The sequence below is a fragment of the Phyllopteryx taeniolatus genome, chromosome 12, assembly GCF_024500385.1.
Source record: "Phyllopteryx taeniolatus isolate TA_2022b chromosome 12, UOR_Ptae_1.2, whole genome shotgun sequence".
Lineage (NCBI taxonomy): Eukaryota > Metazoa > Chordata > Actinopteri > Syngnathiformes > Syngnathidae > Phyllopteryx > Phyllopteryx taeniolatus.
The window spans coordinates 19123006-19140531 of record NC_084513.1 but is presented as its reverse complement, the minus strand read 5'-3'; the positions used below and the strand labels follow the sequence as shown (position 1 = coordinate 19140531).

General features: G+C 41.4%; 3 protein-coding genes across 9 annotated transcripts in view; 2 read left to right on the top strand and 1 right to left on the bottom strand.

Moving 5' to 3' along the window:
- The window catches only part of tbl1x (transducin beta like 1 X-linked), a 32523-nt gene extending 30142 nt beyond the window's left edge, over positions 1-2381 (top strand). For both annotated transcript variants that reach the window (XM_061791421.1, XM_061791422.1), the window contains exon 15: positions 734-2381. In XM_061791421.1, coding sequence (XP_061647405.1) covers positions 734-760 — 27 coding nt within the window. In that variant the 3' untranslated portion in view covers positions 761-2381. The remainder of the gene's footprint in view (positions 1-733) is intronic.
- Positions 2382-3253: 872 nt separating this feature from the next.
- gpr143 (G protein-coupled receptor 143) lies at positions 3254-11374 on the bottom strand. Its single transcript, XM_061791423.1, has 9 exons — positions 11016-11374; positions 9436-9545; positions 9255-9349; positions 8055-8147; positions 7720-7829; positions 7510-7618; positions 7309-7426; positions 6605-6860; positions 3254-3636 (listed from the first exon to the last, which is right to left on the bottom strand). Exons 1-9 carry the CDS (start codon positions 11269-11271, stop codon positions 3533-3535), a joined length of 1251 nt encoding a protein of 416 aa, XP_061647407.1. The 5' UTR covers positions 11272-11374; the 3' UTR covers positions 3254-3532.
- LOC133486387 (ankyrin repeat and SOCS box protein 9-like) lies at positions 9465-17510 on the top strand. Of its 6 annotated transcripts, XR_009791017.1 has the most exons (10): positions 11495-11564; positions 13510-13562; positions 13632-14038; positions 14115-14194; positions 15103-15210; positions 15395-15545; positions 15622-15756; positions 16220-16411; positions 16477-16657; positions 17183-17510. XR_009791017.1 is itself a non-coding variant. In XM_061791426.1 (9 exons), the coding sequence occupies exons 3-9, from the start codon at positions 13972-13974 to the stop codon at positions 16602-16604; spliced, it is 861 nt and encodes a 286-aa protein (XP_061647410.1). In that variant the 5' UTR covers positions 9465-9565; positions 13510-13562; positions 13632-13971; the 3' UTR covers positions 16605-17510. The 6 variants fall into 6 exon arrangements, 5 of the variants coding, with proteins under 5 accessions (XP_061647410.1, XP_061647409.1, XP_061647411.1 ...); XM_061791426.1 differs by lacking the exon at positions 11495-11564 and adding an exon at positions 9465-9565 and having other exon boundaries at positions 16477-17510; XM_061791425.1 differs by lacking the exon at positions 11495-11564 and adding an exon at positions 11342-11460 and having other exon boundaries at positions 16477-17510.
- The last annotated feature ends 16 nt before the right edge of the window (positions 17511-17526 follow it).

Here is a 17526-nt window from a genome sequence, read left to right as displayed (position 1 = left end):
GGGGGGGGGAAGGGGGCAGCGCGCATGACGGCTGCTGAAGTGTTTGATTGTAGAGGCGTGTCCCAATACTTTTGTCCCACTGTGTACGGCGGTTCCGACATACGGCATTCCGAGGTTCTGAACGTTTCGCGGTACACAAATTCTTTGGTATTACTTACTGCCGTCCTCACTGTTTTTCATTACTTACTGCTTCACTGATGGTTTCAGATTTATGGTGTTTTTCACGAGAACAATATTTACTACAATTATGACATTACTGCTGGAAGTTCGTGATAGACTACGGCGTGTTCCGACGTGTGCATTTGTCAAATTTGGGTTTACGTCATCACCGAAGGAACATAAATCCATCGTAAACCGCAGACTGCCCCGTAATTTATTGTGTACGGGGCAGTCTTCGGTTTACGATGGCATCTTGTTGTCAAGGACGTATGTTGAAGTTCACTTTGAGGAGTTTTACTTAGACATTAGTGCTTTGCCACCATCTGGTGGCATCTATAGGCAATCACAAACCTTTTGGGGCATCAATTACTTGAGTATTTTCGCTATTTGAGGCGTTTTACTGTAACTTACTTTTCTGATTCGCGTACACACTGGGGTTACGTCGAGGCCGTTGGAACAGAGGGACCCCCCCCCCCCCCCCCAATGCTTAGTTAATTTAAGCTTGCATGTAAAACATGTTAAGTTGATGGGGAAACTTTCTTAACACAAGTCAACAATCCTTTCCCCGCTGCAGGTATGCGTTCTCGACCTGCGGAAATAGCGGCGAGTCGTTGGAATGTGCAGCAGACTGCCTTCTTTAGATCTCAGCAAATGCTCTCGTTGCTTCTGGAGGAGGGGCTTGGCGGGTAGACGGAGTTAAATTGAAAAAACAAAACTCAGAGGAGCAACAACAAAGAAAGAGACACGGAAGGAGTGAACCACCACCTGCGGGGGAGTCGGCGCACCTTAAAGCTGACAGACTTGGCGCATGTTGGAGATAAGTCCCGTTTGCGCCCGAGCGGAGGCCAGCGAAGACAACATTGGAGCTACTCCCGACTCCTTGTGTTTTACGAGGTATCTCATGAGGAAGCGCCGCCATTGCTCCCCACTCCTCCCGCTGTGGTGGGCCGCTGCGGTCCAGCTGCTTGGCAGGAAGGATGACTTAACTGAGACGCAGGCCAAGAGGCGGCCATCCACAGAAAGAAGGCTTGTTGAAATCCTCCCGGCAACTCGGCGGAGACACAATGAGGGTCACCAACCATAGCGAAGCCTCGCTTTTAAAGGAGGACGGCTCGTTTGAAGACCCTCCCCATCCCCCGCCGCCCCTACAACCCTCGCTCCACAGATGGACTCGTTGCAAGTGCGGAAAGATGGAGCGTGCTGTTCCTGAATACCAGTCCACCGAAAAAAGAACCTCCCAAACCGGCCCAATTCACTCACCAATTGCGAACGTGGACAAAAAAAAAATGCGTGTAAAAGTGTGGTTTACAAAGAGAATTTTTGCCCTTTTTTTTTTGGATGTACATGTAAAGAATGTAAAGATATGTAAATTAGATTAATACACAGACTTATATACTGTGTATATATGTTTATATACAGTACACCTTATTGACGTCACGTTAGGGGCTCACTTAATGGCTAGAGCTGTCTTTGCTGATGGGCCACAACGAGGCCGCTTTTTAATTCAAAACAACTTTTTTCCAGTCAAGGCACAAACGGCGAAATTTACGGAATCATCATCATCTTCGGTCACTGTGTTGCGTCTTCGTATTGTGTGTTGATTGGGCTAAACAAGCCACACCCACTAAATTAGAACGCACGGCTAAGGCGGGTTAACATTACCACATTTTTCTTTTTTGGACACTTTTTTTTCTGCGCTCATTCTACTGAGACATCCAAAACTGAATCCAATCAGCAGTTTTTTGTTTTGTTTTGTTTTTTTGGGTGGTCTGAGCAGCAAATGAAACCTTTTCAACTTGTCCCACCCCACCCTTTTGTTCCACTTCTTTTCCCTTTCCGTCAACTTGCGCACAAACAATGTCAAGCGGAATTTTTTTTTTCTCACGGTAGCTTCGGCAATTTTTTTTTTTTTTTTTTGCTGGACGTAAAGGGCAGACATTTTTTTCCCCCCTCATCCCCCCCTTTTTCATCTCTTTTTGGGTCAGGTATCACAATAGGATTTCAACGGGTGGTCCATTGTTTTTCTGACTTTTTCAGAGCCATTATTGTCTGTGTCAGACTGAGAAATTGGGCTGTGGGTTTGGTGGCCGATGTGGATGAAATGCTGTGACAGCTACTATTATTATTATGTCTCTGGCGCACCCTGGTCCAGGGTGTGGTCACCTGTTTCAAGACAAAACATTCAAGTCGTTCAGTGTCTGAAATAAATCACTCTATTTTGATATCAGAACACCTGTGCACTTAATTGTGTCATTTCTTTGTTTTTTCATGTATTTTCCAATGGAAAGTTAATGTGTCCAATGAGGGGATGTCATGCTAAAGGCAACCTACACACACTTGGGTCACAACAAAAACAAAAACTTTTATTTGTCTTGCAAAGCTCCAGATATATTAATAGTTTATTGTCTTCCATAACTACTTAAAACCCCTGTAAAGTGAATTTGAATGTGTTCCAAAATACATTATACATGCTTTGAGATAATTGCGGAAAACGTCCATAGACTGAAAACTATGTCGTACTGAATTGTAGCGATAACAGTTTTTAACCTTTTTAGTTTTCCAATTTTTTTTGTGTGGCTACAACTGTGCCATGTGACGCACTTTGGTGGCTGGCATGAATCTCCCCTCCTGCACTATATAAAAACCTGAGTGCCTTCGTTCTCATCATTATTTGGCACAAGTGTGACATGCAATTAGCTAGCTAGCTAGCTCGCTATGCTTACTCCCCGAAAATACATCTTCCCTTCGGATACTCCGCTGGCGCAAGTTTATTTCTTGTGATTGAACTACTCTTGTGAATTTTTTTCTTGAAACGTGACTACTATTGTAAAAAAATTTCAGTTTTTATTCTTGTTTTTGTTCTTGTAAAAGTACTTTATACTCACCAACTTTATTCACGTAAAACATTTCTTTCATTTTTGTAGTATAGAATTTATTCAGTTTAATTTATTTGAAATATATTTGTTCTATTTATATATTTATGACTTTGCAACATTGTATTCTTGTAACAAATCCAATATTAGTAAGAATATATTTTCCCCATATTACAACATGTCCTGACTCAAGACACCGCAATCACCAACCACTACAAATGTAAGAAAGAGGTTTGATATTTAATATGAATAAAAGTGCAAAAAGACAAGATTGTCAGAAGGGATTACAGACATGTCACTAAAAAAAAACTAAGCAGAAGACGCCAACTCTTAGGTGTGAGTCACCAAGGAGAACGTTTGTCATGTTCTCAAGGTTTCTGTTCGTGGTCGCACAAGGGAATTAAAAAAACAAGTCGCACCACCGATACTAAAGAAATCTATTCTCTTTTTTTTTTTTCTTCTTTTACCAGCAACAGTAGTTTAGAGCGACGTAATGTTGGCTACTGCCTCCCTGACGTCCCCAAGGATTCCTCATCAGCGTCTATATCGCCATAGTCTGGTGGCTCGCTGGATATGTGGATTTCAACTGTGCTAGATTCTGAACCTAGCGAGACAAAACAGGGGAGGGGAGGGGGCACTGTATTACTCAATTGTTTTAAATGGATTCCTCTATTGTAAATGCATCCTGGGAAATGCCTTGAGTACAAGAAAAATACTGGGACGGGAAATAGGGTGAGGTCATGACATTTTCTTTGAATGCATCATAAATGCATCTGGCTCCAAAAATGTCAAAATATTTCCCATCTGTGCTAAGAATATTGAAGAAAAACTGAAGTAGAAACTATGAAATGCACACAAATGTAATATAAAATAGTGAAAATGGTCAAACTCATCCCACTCGTGAAGTCACGACAATAAAACCGACAACGTGAGACATTTTCAGCATATCGTCATAATGAAGTGTCAACAAGCGTTTTAAAATGTGTATGATAAGCCTTTATTTCTGGCACGTCATACAGAAGAATTAGAAATGAAAACATCAAAAAGTGTGGGCAATTGGGAAAAAAATGACAGACATTAGTGAAGAAGACAGTGGAACATGTCAGTAAAAGAAGTGCTAGGGAAAGCTTTGCCAATGGTGAGTTGAGTTGACTGCACTACAGTTACATACTGTATAAACACGTTAAGAAACAACAGTAAGCAATGCAAAGTACAGCATTCAAGTCCAATAACAATTCCGTTAGAAATTGCATATGAATGCATTGAGATGCTCTCAACGGAAGAAATAAAGAGAGGGAATCAAGACCATAATAATGTTTGATACGGCATAGCATAGCGCAGAAATCCCAAAATACTGTTGAAATGCGTCCACTAGTGGCTGCACGGGGGTGAAATTACAGCAGTCAGTTTTATTAAAACTGACCCAATGCGGTTGCACAATTGACATTTTTCTAAAGCGGCTAGGGCACAAATAGACAAACAGTCATTCACACTTACATTCACTCCTACGGACAATTTAGAGTCTTCAATGAGCCTAACAGGCATGTTTTTGAAATGTGGGAGGGAGCCGGCGCAAACTCCCGCAAACACGGGGAGAGCATATAAACTCCACACAAGATGGCCGCAGCTGCGATTCGAATCGCGAACGTTTCGACTGTGAGGCAGATGTGCGAATTGCTGCGCCAAGAAGCTGCCTTCCATTATTTCTCATGGGGGGGGGAAAAATTGCTTGGAAATAGAAACAAATCAATCAAAAGTATGAATTGAACACATGCCAGTGTTATCGGTGGTGTGATGAAGTTAGGCCTGTTTAATTGCTTCAACATGTTTTCCTCCGGAACACAAGGACATCACGTTGGCGGTCCTAGTGACGACTTTAACAACAAGGCAAACAAGTGACCTCAAGATGAATTGGGGGGGGGGGGGGGGGGGGTGATCTGGAGAAGATTCCACAGTGTCAGACTTAACATCCACTTTGCATGCGGTTCACAGGCTTGTGACATTCTTGGATGCTTTCGCTGGACCGGAACGGAATGGAATCATCTGGGTTTTATTATTAATAATGATCATGAGCTACGGGGATAACCATCACATGTCTCTGCCAAACAGGAAATGAGAAGCTTGGGACAAAGATCCAAAGTGTGATGCAACAGTAATTGTTTTCTTTTTGGTTGTTTGTTTGTGTTTTTTTTTTTATCACACATTTTCTTTTCTTTGCTACCTATGAGGTGTGTCAGAAAAGTTCCAGGCCTGGTGTCACAAAAGATATATTTTAAATCCAAATTAGTTTACCATTTCAAAGTAATCCCTAAAAAGTCTAACAGACTTTAGATCGGGGGTCACCAACATGGCGCCCGTTGTTGAGTTCCTCAAAATGTTGGAGAAGTGATCATTTGAAAATATAAACACTTCACGGAAATAAAGTGTTGCATATTACTACTTTTCAATTTACACTTTGTGATGAACTGTTAACATGATCAGTGTCTTCACATAGCTGGATATCATTCATGATTAAGAATAACATTTAAATAAAGGTCATTTTGAACAAATGTGTTATTTCGGAAGTGTGCATCAGAACCCAACAAGAAGCTCTGAGTTTCAAAACGCTTGGTGACCCCTGCTGCAGATGGAACAGGCGTGTTGTCATGGTGATCGTCTGGCCTACACTGAAGGGGAAAACTTGTAGTTTGGGTTAGAAATATATCTTTTCTGACATTTTTGTATTATAGTCTCTCTTTTTTTTGTTTTTTTTGGTTTCAGTCACAAAAGAATGGTTCTCCCTGCCCCAAATTAATAAAAAAAAAAAAAAAAGTTAAATCCTGTTGTCTTTCATCATCCATCATGAACTGGGAAGTAAACTGCTAACAAAAAAAAAATGGATGGACAAAAAAACAAAAACATTCCACTGTTTGAATCACAATGGAACTGGTTCCCCATCCCCAGAAAACACAAATGGTAGACTCGTGCCTGTTTAATGCTAGCGGCCTGCGTTATCCTCCATGAACCCGAAAGTAACACAAAAAACAGATGCACAAACAGAAATACATAAACTGCTAACTAATCGAAACATGGGAACACACACACAAACACACACACACACACACACAAAACAAACGCACAGCCCTCCACGCTTTTGTTCCCTACTTTTGTTAAGAGTTGCAGTTGAGAAGGAAGGGTTCTCCTTGCGCCAAAATCAAAAAAGGTTCAGTCGTGTAATCTTACATCATCCATCATGAACCAGGAAGGAGGCTGCTAGCATCCGGACCAGCAGTTCAGCCTTGTCCAATCATGAGGGGCATTACTAATGGTGAATGAGAAGTTAATTGAGCCGTGGATAAACAATTGTGTAGGATGTGACATGTACTTTAAGCTTTATTCTCATTATCCCCAGCAGGGGGCAGCAACCGTACTGATTAAAAAAAAAAAAAAAGAAATGTATCACATTGTGCAGCGTTCCGGATAAATAAAATCTCACATTTTAGGATCTTCAAATAAAATAAGCAGTCCATTCGCACGTCATCACCAGCCTTCATACATCGGCGAGCTACTGGCAGCGCTGCGAGGCCAATTACCTTCTGAGAGGACGCTGATGGCGTCGGACTGCGGCTGCCCGTGGCCGTTCACGTTTTTCTTGGCCTCCTGCACGTGACTCTGGTAGAGCAGGGCCGTGCCCACCATGGAGTTGTGACCCCCCGCGTTGGCCACCGACGTGGAGGCCGACTCCCAGGCCGGCTCGCCCCTGCCCCTCGGGCTCAGGTCCAAGTCGAAGCCCGTCCAGCCGTGGAAGGCCAGCGTGTTGAGGAAGGCCTGCATGGGGTTCAAGATCCCCTGAGAAACAAGCAACATGCCACACTGTGAGGACGCTCAACTTCGATCGATCAATATGCTGTATATTTCCTCAAATAGTCCTCTATTTGAATAAATAAACACCGCACCTCAAATAGACACTTTAGGTCATCGTGTTACATCGTACCATTGGTAAGTTTATATAGTTCAATTGTAAATATATATCACATCTTTTCATACAGGGCCCCCCCCCCCCATTCTTCATAGCTGCCATGCCCCAACTGAAGCAATAAACGCAACGCCTCCAATAAATGTCCGCTCCCACCCTCGGGTGGTGCCACTGCGTGGTTGTAAGGACCTTTAATATTACCGATGATATGATTAAAAAAAAAATAAAAAAAAAAAGATTTGGAGAAAAACATTAACACCACACCCCAAATTAAATGTCCTTGGCCGCTATATGAGGAACGAGCAGATTTGAAAAGGTTACCATGATGAACCATGTGATGAGGGCAGCGTTTTTGTAATTCCTGAGGCTGCTGTCGTCGATGTTGCCCTGCGTCTCCAGGTAGAAGAGGAGGCTCTCGTTGATGATGTTGGGAATCCAGCTGGAGCGTCACGGCAACGTGATTACCACACAAAATATCATCGTGATCACAACACGCTGCAGTGAAGACGACCAAAAACCTACCAAATAAAGAACACCAGCATAATTTTAAAGAAGCGTATTTTTATGGCGCTGGCCAGCCGACGCTCGTTTTCTGTGTAGATCCCTTGACGCCCTTTTAGCAACGATGTCACTGAATGAAGAAGAAGAAAAACATGGATTTTTTTTTTAAAAAATATATATTTTTACGGCGCATTTGGCTCAGATATTTCTGATTCGTTCCTAGACGCTGACCTGCGGAAGTGGTCCAATTGAAGAAGATGGGGTTGGCCACAAGGACCAGCAGCATGGGCGCGTACGTGGTGACGTAGTGAGGGATGGCGTGCTGGAAGCCTTGCTCACAGCTGAACAAAACACGGCATACACACACACAAAAACGGGTTGAATATCACAGGACAATGTAAGGGCAAAATAATAAGGACATGTGACATAGAGCTCATGCAAACATCCCTCTATGGATCTCGCTTTGTGCACTGGAGAACAAAAAAAAAAAAGGCTTTTCTCCCAACTGTTACCGCAATACAATTGTCGTAAATGTCACGGAAAGACAAAGAAGCAAAGAGTCTTACTTGGAGATGGAGGGGTAGTAGAGCATGGCCACGCCTTCGATACACAGCAGCAAAGCCAGACCCCATGTGATCATGTGGTAGAGGATAATGGTGCTGAGGGAGAAAGGGAACAAGTCATGAGACTGCGCTCACGTCCGCAACACATGCTGCAGCTATTTGTCCTCCGGCCACGTTTGATAATAAATCTCCTCTTAACTAATTCAAGTATAACTGCCTATTATGTCCTAAACAAGGAATCAGTCAATGGAGCTTCCACTCATTTTTGAAATTCTGGATTTAAAGTTCAAAGCAATCAGGGAGATCAGCAGTAGAGTATGTGGCAACTGTACTGCAACTGAAAAAAAGAAAATGCGATACTGAAGGAATATCATTGGTGTCGTGCGGAAACCTTACATCACCGAAACCAATATGTCATGTTTGTTGAGCCGTTAATATTGCATTGTCGAAGAGAGTAATCCATTTTCAACACTTTATCTTGGTCAATAATTTGTAAAAAATAATATTAATAATAAGAATAATAATAACATCCACGCGGAGACTGACCAATTATATGGATTTGTGAAGAAACAGGAAGCTGACCAAATTTGGACATAGCAGGTTTCGGCCCGACGCCAGCGGTATGCAAAAATGTCGGGAAAAGCCTTCGTAGAACATTTGCAATGTATTTGGTGTTAATCGGAGGCACTTTAAATGGTGGCAGGTGGTAACTCCTATTTAACGTGAGTTTGAATGTGATTGATTATATCTGAACAACGCCAATTCCCTAGTCATAAGCGGGTGTGCACACTTGTGCAACCACATTATTTCAGCCTAACGAAGCGAGTCGGACGAATATGTTAACAATTTTTGGGCCTTGGTGGAGGTCTGCGCTCTAGAGGGATTATCTGCTGCTTGTTTTGTTTGACTCTTAACCAACTCCAACTATTCGAACGTCAAAATGGTCTGCTCACATGGGACAAGTTTGTTTTTACACATTCCAACATTTGAGTTGGAAAAATCGAGACTTTTTCCACGCACGAACATCAAAGGACAAGAAACGCAACGAAGCGAAAATGATGCCATGGCCTGGCCTCGAAGCACGGTACTGAATTTGCACAGTTTATAATTAACTACATTTTTTTTCATCCTTATCCTGCTTGGGACATATTTGCATTTTTATTCATATTTATTTGTGCATTTATTATTTACTTTGTACTTCACCTGATTCCCGCAGACGTCTTGACCACCAGGAAGACATCCACGGCGTAACAAAAGGTCCACCAGAACGAAGCGCTGTAGAACAACTGGATCCACATCTGCAAGCGCCCACAACGACGTGTCATCGAGCGTCTTCAAGCAACCGTGATTTTGTTTGCTGCCCCCTGTCGGCATGACGACTTACTGCGCTGCCGAGGCAGAAGACGTCCGGCCAAGTGTCGGTGCTGTTGGCCTCGGAGATCTGTTCCACCGTGTTTGGGAGGCCCACCCACAAAGACGACCTCAAAATGATGCCTGGGAGAGGTAACACAAAGGTACTGTAACTCATTTACCTGCAATAGATTATGAAGTAATAGGACCGAGACAATCCTCTATGATGAGGGAACACTTTGACATCCATAAAATCAAAAATATTGGGGGAATCATTCTGTTATTTTCAGAGATTGCAGTGGCCATGCGTAGAGATGTGCTCATACAATTTGGTGACGATTGATTGAATCTTTGTGACCTTAAGCGACGTTAAGCTATAGTGAGCATATATGGACAGCAAAACGCTTAACATCTATAAAATCCAAAATATTGGAGTGATCCTTCTGTTATTTTTAGAGGTTGAAGTGGCCATAAGTAGAAATGTCCACATACAATTTGGTGACAATTGGTTAAGGTTTTGTGACATTAAGCGACGTTAAGGCATAGTGAGCATATATGGAGTGGAAAACGCTTAATGCCTATAAAATCCAAAATATTGGGGTGATCGTTCTGATATTTTCAGAGATTGATGTGGCCATAGGTAGAAATGTCCACATACATTTTGGTGACAATTGAGTGCAGTTATGTGACATTAAGCTACTTTAAGCTTTATTTTTCTAATAGTGACCTTATAGGTAAGTCGCTAAAAGGTCTCCAATGACATCGAACATGTATAGTTGAAGTTTACAGTTACCCTGTAAAAGTCTCAAATTCCCCCAAATAAATGGATGGATGTTTACGACAAATGTTTGTGCCATGTATTATAACTCAGTCATTAATGAAGTGCAGTGTTTGATTTTCCCATATTTAAACTTAGTGTAAATGGTCAAACTGTGCATAATGTCGAAGTGGTTTACAGTAAAATTAAATATATTTATTAGGGAATAAAACCTGTCCAGTTTTTGATGGACACTTTAGCCTACCACACTACTGTATTTTAATGTTGGTTATGATGGTGGCACTCGGAGAGTTAAGCATTTTTTTTCTCGGTGGTACTTGCTGTCAAAACTTTGAGAAGCAAATGATGCTGTTTCTGTATTTTGGCTGTCAGTTAATGACAGCCAAAATATTAAAAACAACCAAAAATACAATCACAATAATAAACATTAAATTACATTAAAGTATTTTTTATTTATATTTTTTTTTTTACCTCATTAGATTGTGCAAGTGCACCTACTGTTGTACATAAACATTTAAATCCATCAGGGGAAAAAAAGGTGTATCAAGTGAAATTCTGAAAGTCCAGGTTTTGAATGACATTTTTTGCACTGTTTTCTTTGTACTTTTCTTTGTTTTAAATTTTTTATAATCATGTTTTTTTTTTTTTATCTATGAAATGCGCTATATCAATAAATTTGATTTGCTTTGCTGCTAAAAGCAGTTGCAAAGTAAAAGAAAGGTCGGGTTAAGGGTTTAAATAAAAAAATAAAAAAATAAATAAATGTTTTTTAAATAAACATTGACGTCACGCACCCAGCAGCAAGCAGCAGGAACGCCCCTCCGCTCAATGTTTACCTGTACATCCCAAAATGTCGCAGACGCTGATGATGAGGAGGATCCGCGCCGAGGACGCCGGTCTGGGCAGCGGGTACTGGCCCAGCCTCCGGTAGCCTTTCCTCTTGGGCAGGATCTGCAGCACCGTGAGCAGCACGCTCACGGCCGCGCTGGCCGCCGTCACAACTCCGAACGGGAGCGGCTGGAAGGCGACCACCAGCTCGGTGGCCGCGTCCCGGTTGGAGCAGCAGAACGTCTCCAGCCGCGGCGACGCCATGTCGGAGTGCGCGGCGGGCACGCGGAAAGAAAAGAAGGGGAGGAAAAGAAAGGGAGTCCGCTGAGCTCAATTCTCGGACGGATCACATGGTGGATACATCATGTGCTTTCATTTAATCCCCCCCCCCACACAACCCCCCCGCAGCTCGCAGGGTGGCTAAGTAGAGGTGCAGTGAGGACACTACATTAGGTACACCTGCACCTTTTTCTTTCCTAACCAGCAGCAAATCAATTCATTTTGATTCGAATAATTATCCTTATAGGATTAAAGAATGTGCAATTAACATTATTAAGGTGAGTTCTAAATGTAGTACATTCATATCAAAATGTATCTACACGACCACAGGTGTCAAACTCAAGGCCCGGGGGGGCCAGATCCGGCCCGCCGCATCATTTGATATGGCCCGCGAACTTCCGTGACACTCGCTAAAATGTAACAAAATGTCAAATTGTTATATGCAATGAATAATAACATTGAGATATTGCAAGCGTCATTTTGTTACCAAGTTTTGCAGACTTGGACAATAGTTGAACAAACTGCAGTTCATTGTTACGTCTCTGAGCGAATTAGTGTCAATGAAATCTTACTGGGTTGTCCGTAGCAATGCATTTATATCCTGTTTTCATTTAGCCTCATGAATTGAATAGATTAATAATAGATTTCTATATATTTACAAGATTTGTATTCCATTATCAATATTTGTACAGCATTTAATTTTTTGGTCTTCAAGGAAAGTAATTTGGCGACCACTGCCAGTGCTGCTGTGGGTGTGTGTGTGTGTGTGTGTGTGGGGGGGGGGGGGGGGGGGGGGGGGTGAATTAGAATCGTAATCGGAATCAGAATCAGAATCCTCTTTCTTGCCTAGTATATCAAAAACAGACAGGCAGCCATTTGAAGCGCCCCCGATTGACCAGCCCCCACTGGAATTGTCACATGACACGTTTGAGTGTACATCAACAGTCAAGTGGGCGATCTGTGCTGGTCATTAGTGTCAGTTACATGTGACCTCTTGATAAGAACGACGGTCGACTCCACCACATTCTGTGTTTGGAGTAGCTGATCGGGCCTGCGTGACTACATGACGAATGTCAGGCTGTGCGCACTTCATTTTATGCCCGACTCGTTCCGAACACTTTTGACCCTTTCTCTCTCTCGGGAGATTTACTGTATTAGGATTAAGAGTCTATCTGGTTGAATATTAGCCTCACCAAAAAAAGCAGCATGCACACTGGGGAGCTGCGGTCTTGGATTCAGATATGACCCACCACACCTCCCTAAAACAAACAAACAAACAAACAGACAAAAATAACTCAAGTTATCAAAGTAAAATTTCTTTTAGGAGTAGGCAAAGCATCAAACCTATTCATTATTAAGTATCTTTACTTCAGCTTGCTTGGGTGAATGTTAACGCATTCATACTTTCACTTATATGGCAATATAATCTTACAAGCTAATAAGTCAATATATATATATTTTTAGAAATCCCCGATGATGGTGGTTCCCAGGCGCCATCCCAGGCCCCCCATTTTATTTGTATTTCTTTTTGTTAATACTTTTGTATTATTATATTTCTTCTTGCAAAAAAATAAATAAAATGTATATAGTTTTAGTTTTTGTAATATTATTGAAACATTTCTTGCACTATTTGGGCATTATTCTTGTAAAATAATGACTCTCATGTAACATTACAACTTAATTCTCATGAAATATTTGCCTTTTTTTCTCAAAACAGTACTTAATCTTTGTAAAATTTTATTTTTTCCTTTTAATATCACAGTTATTCCTGTAAAATTTCAATGTAAAAATAATGTAAAATATGTAAAATGTGAATTTTTTTCTGTATAGATAGTACTTTATTCTCATTAAATAATATTTTTATCATCACAACATTATGACTTTGGGTTGTCTTAAATCTTAAGTGTCCTAAAATTGTGACTTTACGCTTGTAAATTTGTGTCTTTTCTCATAATGTTATGACTTTATAAGTAATACAAATGACATTTGTTTTGTATTATTTTGAACGTTTTTTTTTTAATCAAAACTGGTGTAGTGTAGTATAATTGTTGCAAAAGAATGGCATTAGTTTTGTTCTCTTTACTCTCATAATATTTTGAGCTGTCTTTTTTGTATTCCTTTTTTATTGTCATATTAAAACTCTTTCGTTGAGTAATTATCACGTCATCATTTTATTGTGATTCTTTGACTTTATATTGAAGTATTATTTTTTTTCCTCATCAGTGTGGCCGTAATACGCCTTCCTCAAAATAATGAGCCATGAGTCATCTAACAATGTGAGTGTTTTTAAAAGGATTTTTATTTGTATTTTTTTGTTGTTGTAATTCTTTCCATGTGTTTTAAAGGGGAAAAAGAAGAAGACCGTGAATATTACACCTCCCAACTTCAGATCTCTGGTGTCAAGTGTCAACGCAAAAATTCCGACCTGCCCGACAGGCCTTCCCTTTCTTGTTTGGGGCACCTCCATTGGCTGAGACACACCCACGCCATTGAAGCCGCCAGCTTCCTGGAGGGCGAATAGCTGCTCGGAACAGGAAATTACATCACAGCGCTGAGGAGCATTTTGCACGCCGAGAACAGAGAAACCCAAAACGAGGAGCAGATGTTTTTCAGACGTGGTTAAAAAAGAAGGGCAAAGCAGAGCGTAGAAAAGCAGTTTTGGTCCGAGCTGCTGGGAGAAGAAACATGTCAGGGGGATATGAAGAGAGTCAAAGTGGAGCTTCTGTTTTCTTCTCCAACCCTCTGATGAGTGGTGAGTGCCACGAAGGAGCTGCCTTGTGTTTTATAACAAGCATTTTGATGTGAACGTCCGTGCATTGCCCGCACAGATCTTGAAGCAGACTGGTCTCCAATTCATGATGCTGCAGCCAATGGACGCACGCTGACACTGCAAAGGCTCATTGCTCAGGTAACTCAAAGCTCAAATACTTCACTCGCAGACTTCCTGAACTTAATAACCGTTAACAGGGTTCATCAACTAATGGTACAACTATGGTAAATGTTACAAAGAGAGTAAACACATGGTTGCACATGACATGACACAGTCGGATTCCAATTCCAAATTCCAAAAGAACCAAAATATAAAATGAGATTGTAATAGACTCGTATACTTCCATTTGAAATATCCATTTAAATTGTAAGATTTTGTGTAAAATGTAGAAAAAAATAAAATAAAAAAGTGTAATTATGTGATATAAAATAACAATTACATGAGAGTTAACTTGAATATTTCCAAATCATAATAATATTCTAATATTGAAAAAAAGTTGCAGAAAAAGATAGAAATTATATGGAAAAAAATAGATTACTTTCTGTGAAAAGCACCAATTAGTATGTGAAAATTCAATAGAGATTTGTAAATTTACAATAAAAAGTGTATATTTCAAAAGAATTCATTGATTGATTCATTCACCTTCCTATCCTCACGCGGGTCGCGGGCGTGCTGGAGCCTATCCCAGCTCTCTTCGGGCGAGAGCCGGGGTACACCCTGAACTGGTCGCCAGCCAATCGCAGGAGAATAGTCATATTGTGGAAAAAAAATATTTTTTTTTTCAAAAGAAAGTTGTAGTTTTGAAAAATATTTTGAAAAAAAAATAGAACAAAGTTGTAACATTTCAAAATCAGAATTTTAAAACATTGATATATGAGGAAAAAGTTTTAATTTAATGAGCCTAAGTAGTAATGTTATGAGAAAATTGTAGTACTCTGTTTTTTAGTTGTATTACTCATATGGAGTTTGTACAAACTACTGTAGTGGAGTGAGTGTTTGCAGAGAGTGATGCCCTTAAAAGGTAACCTCGTGTTGTTGTTGACCAGGGTGCGTGCGTGAACCTGAGCACGTTGGACCGGGTCTCCCCCCTCCACGGCACATGCGTACGAGGCCACACAGCCTGCATCAAGCTCCTCCTGCAACATGGCGCTAATGTCTGTATGATGTCATATTCTCTGCTTTTTACAAAAAGTACACGCTGTTGAGTTTTGTGCTGATTCACCACACACACTTGCGTGCAGACAACCCTTAACAGGCCCAATTTCCGACAGTGAGCAAACACCCTTTTAGCTATTAAAGAAAAGTCCTAGTCTGAGTGAATATATTTTGTGTGAAAAGGTAAACAGTTCGACGTCAGATGGAAAAACGGCACTGTCGGAAGCGTGTGGCCGGGGTCACGTGACCTGCGTGTCGCTGCTCCTTCAGCATGGAGCGAGCCCTCTGGGGAGCAATCTGTCCAGTTCCCCAATGCACGTTGCCGCAGCCAAAGGTAAGACCTTCCCACGCATGTGGGCGAGGGTGCTACAAGTGGTACGTAGTGTCAGACATTGACGATTTTCACACAGGCTACCCAGAGTGCATTGAGTCTCTCGTGCAGCACGGCGCCGACGTGGATCAGAATTTAGATCAAGTGGGCACACCGCTCCATATCGCCTGCTCCAATCGGCAGCTGACTGCTGTGAAGAAACTGCTTCAACTCGGTAAACATCCTGATTGCCTAATGCGCTTAACTACGGCTGACAATGTATCAGACCATTAGCTCTGAATTAGATCAAATTGCCTCAGCAACGATCTTAAATAAGTCTATTTATTTATGTATTTTAACACCTAGAAATAAAGGGGACTGAGGATAGAGCTGTGGGGAACACACAAATAAATGAAAAATATTGAAAAACAATTAGAGCAATTTTTAAAATTTGATTGACACTATAATGTTCCGAAGATTAAGTCATAATATTGAAAGACAAAAGTCGTACTGTAATCTAACAAAGTCCTAATAGTGCAAGAAAAAAAAACTTTAAAGAAAAAAGGGAGTTTTTCCCCAAATGAAGTTATTTTATGACCGAAGTTTTATTTTAATATAATAATAACATAAAACTAATAAAAAAAAATATTACTGTGCGACAGTGTCCACCTCCCTGAGCCGTCTGTCTCATGTTGCAGGCGCGAGCTCAAACATCGTCGCGTCCGGTGAGTCTCCCCTGCACGTCGCCGCTCGTGCGTCCTGTCCAGAGACAGTGTCGCTTCTGTTAGAGCACGGGGGCGACGCCTCCCTGCGGAACCCGGAGGGCAAACGGCCCGTGGACCTGGCGGCCCCTGACGGTCCCGTGGAGAAGCTGCTCAGGCAAAGCGGAGGTATTCCTTTCCAAATTCCTCAGTGGGAGTAAGCCAAACTTATACTCGCTATTGGCCACCCTCAGGAGTCGCCTCGCTGATGCAGCTGTGCCGCCTCCACATCAGGACCGCTTTAGGCAAACACAGGCTGCGCTACATCCCTCGCCTTCATCTGCCCACACTACTCAAAAACTATCTTCTATGGAAAGCCTGAGAATTGATTTCATATCCTGGATTACCCCCCCCCCCCACGACACGTTACTACTAGTAAGGCAAAACTACACAAGTTGACAAGTAGTACTACTGATGAAACACTAGACATTTAACTTCTATCATTTTATATTGTTAACTGGTAGAATTGAGCGTCACTAATAGTACGAGTAGTGCACGTTGTCATCTCGTGCAGTTTTGGCTTACAAGAAATGTATATTGTAGTTGTCCTACTGAGGACAACTACAAAACTAGTGATGGGCATTTTAGTGCTACTTGTAGGGTCCAGGTGCCTACTAGTGCGTGGCACATGCCTACGAGTTGGGCCTAGTAAGTTGTGTTACCACTGCAGCACAGTAGTTTACTAGTATGGTTTAATTGTGTACTAGTAGGCCAAAATTAGTACTACTAATGCAAAAGCTATTACTAGTAAGACATAGTTTTATACTAGTGTGCTGAATTGTCTTACTAGTAAGGACAAAGAGCACACTGGTACCTGGATACATCAAGAACATCAAGGGTAAAATGGTCAAACTCCTTTCAATTATCTTCCCTTGCTGCAGTTCTTCTTTTTGCCAACAGAGGGAGCGCTCGCATAATACTTGAGGGCAAACTTGACTTTGAAAGGACGTCCAACTGCAATTCAAAGTCACGTGAAGGTCAGCGTCGACCCTCATCTGCAGCATGTTGTATTCATGAGCTGGCACACTTTTTTTTTTGCTTTCATTTCCTCTTGTTGGTGCCCCAAATAGATTTTTTTTTTCTTTCTGCCTGCCTCACCAGGCTCGTGTGAGCCTTTCACGCTGAATTTACATATTTTAGACAGCAAAGTTTAAGCCAGAAGTGCTGTACTTTAATCTAAAAGATGGATTTGATGCTCAAACTTTGATATAAAATTTCTAAAACTACACTGGCCGCTTGAAGGA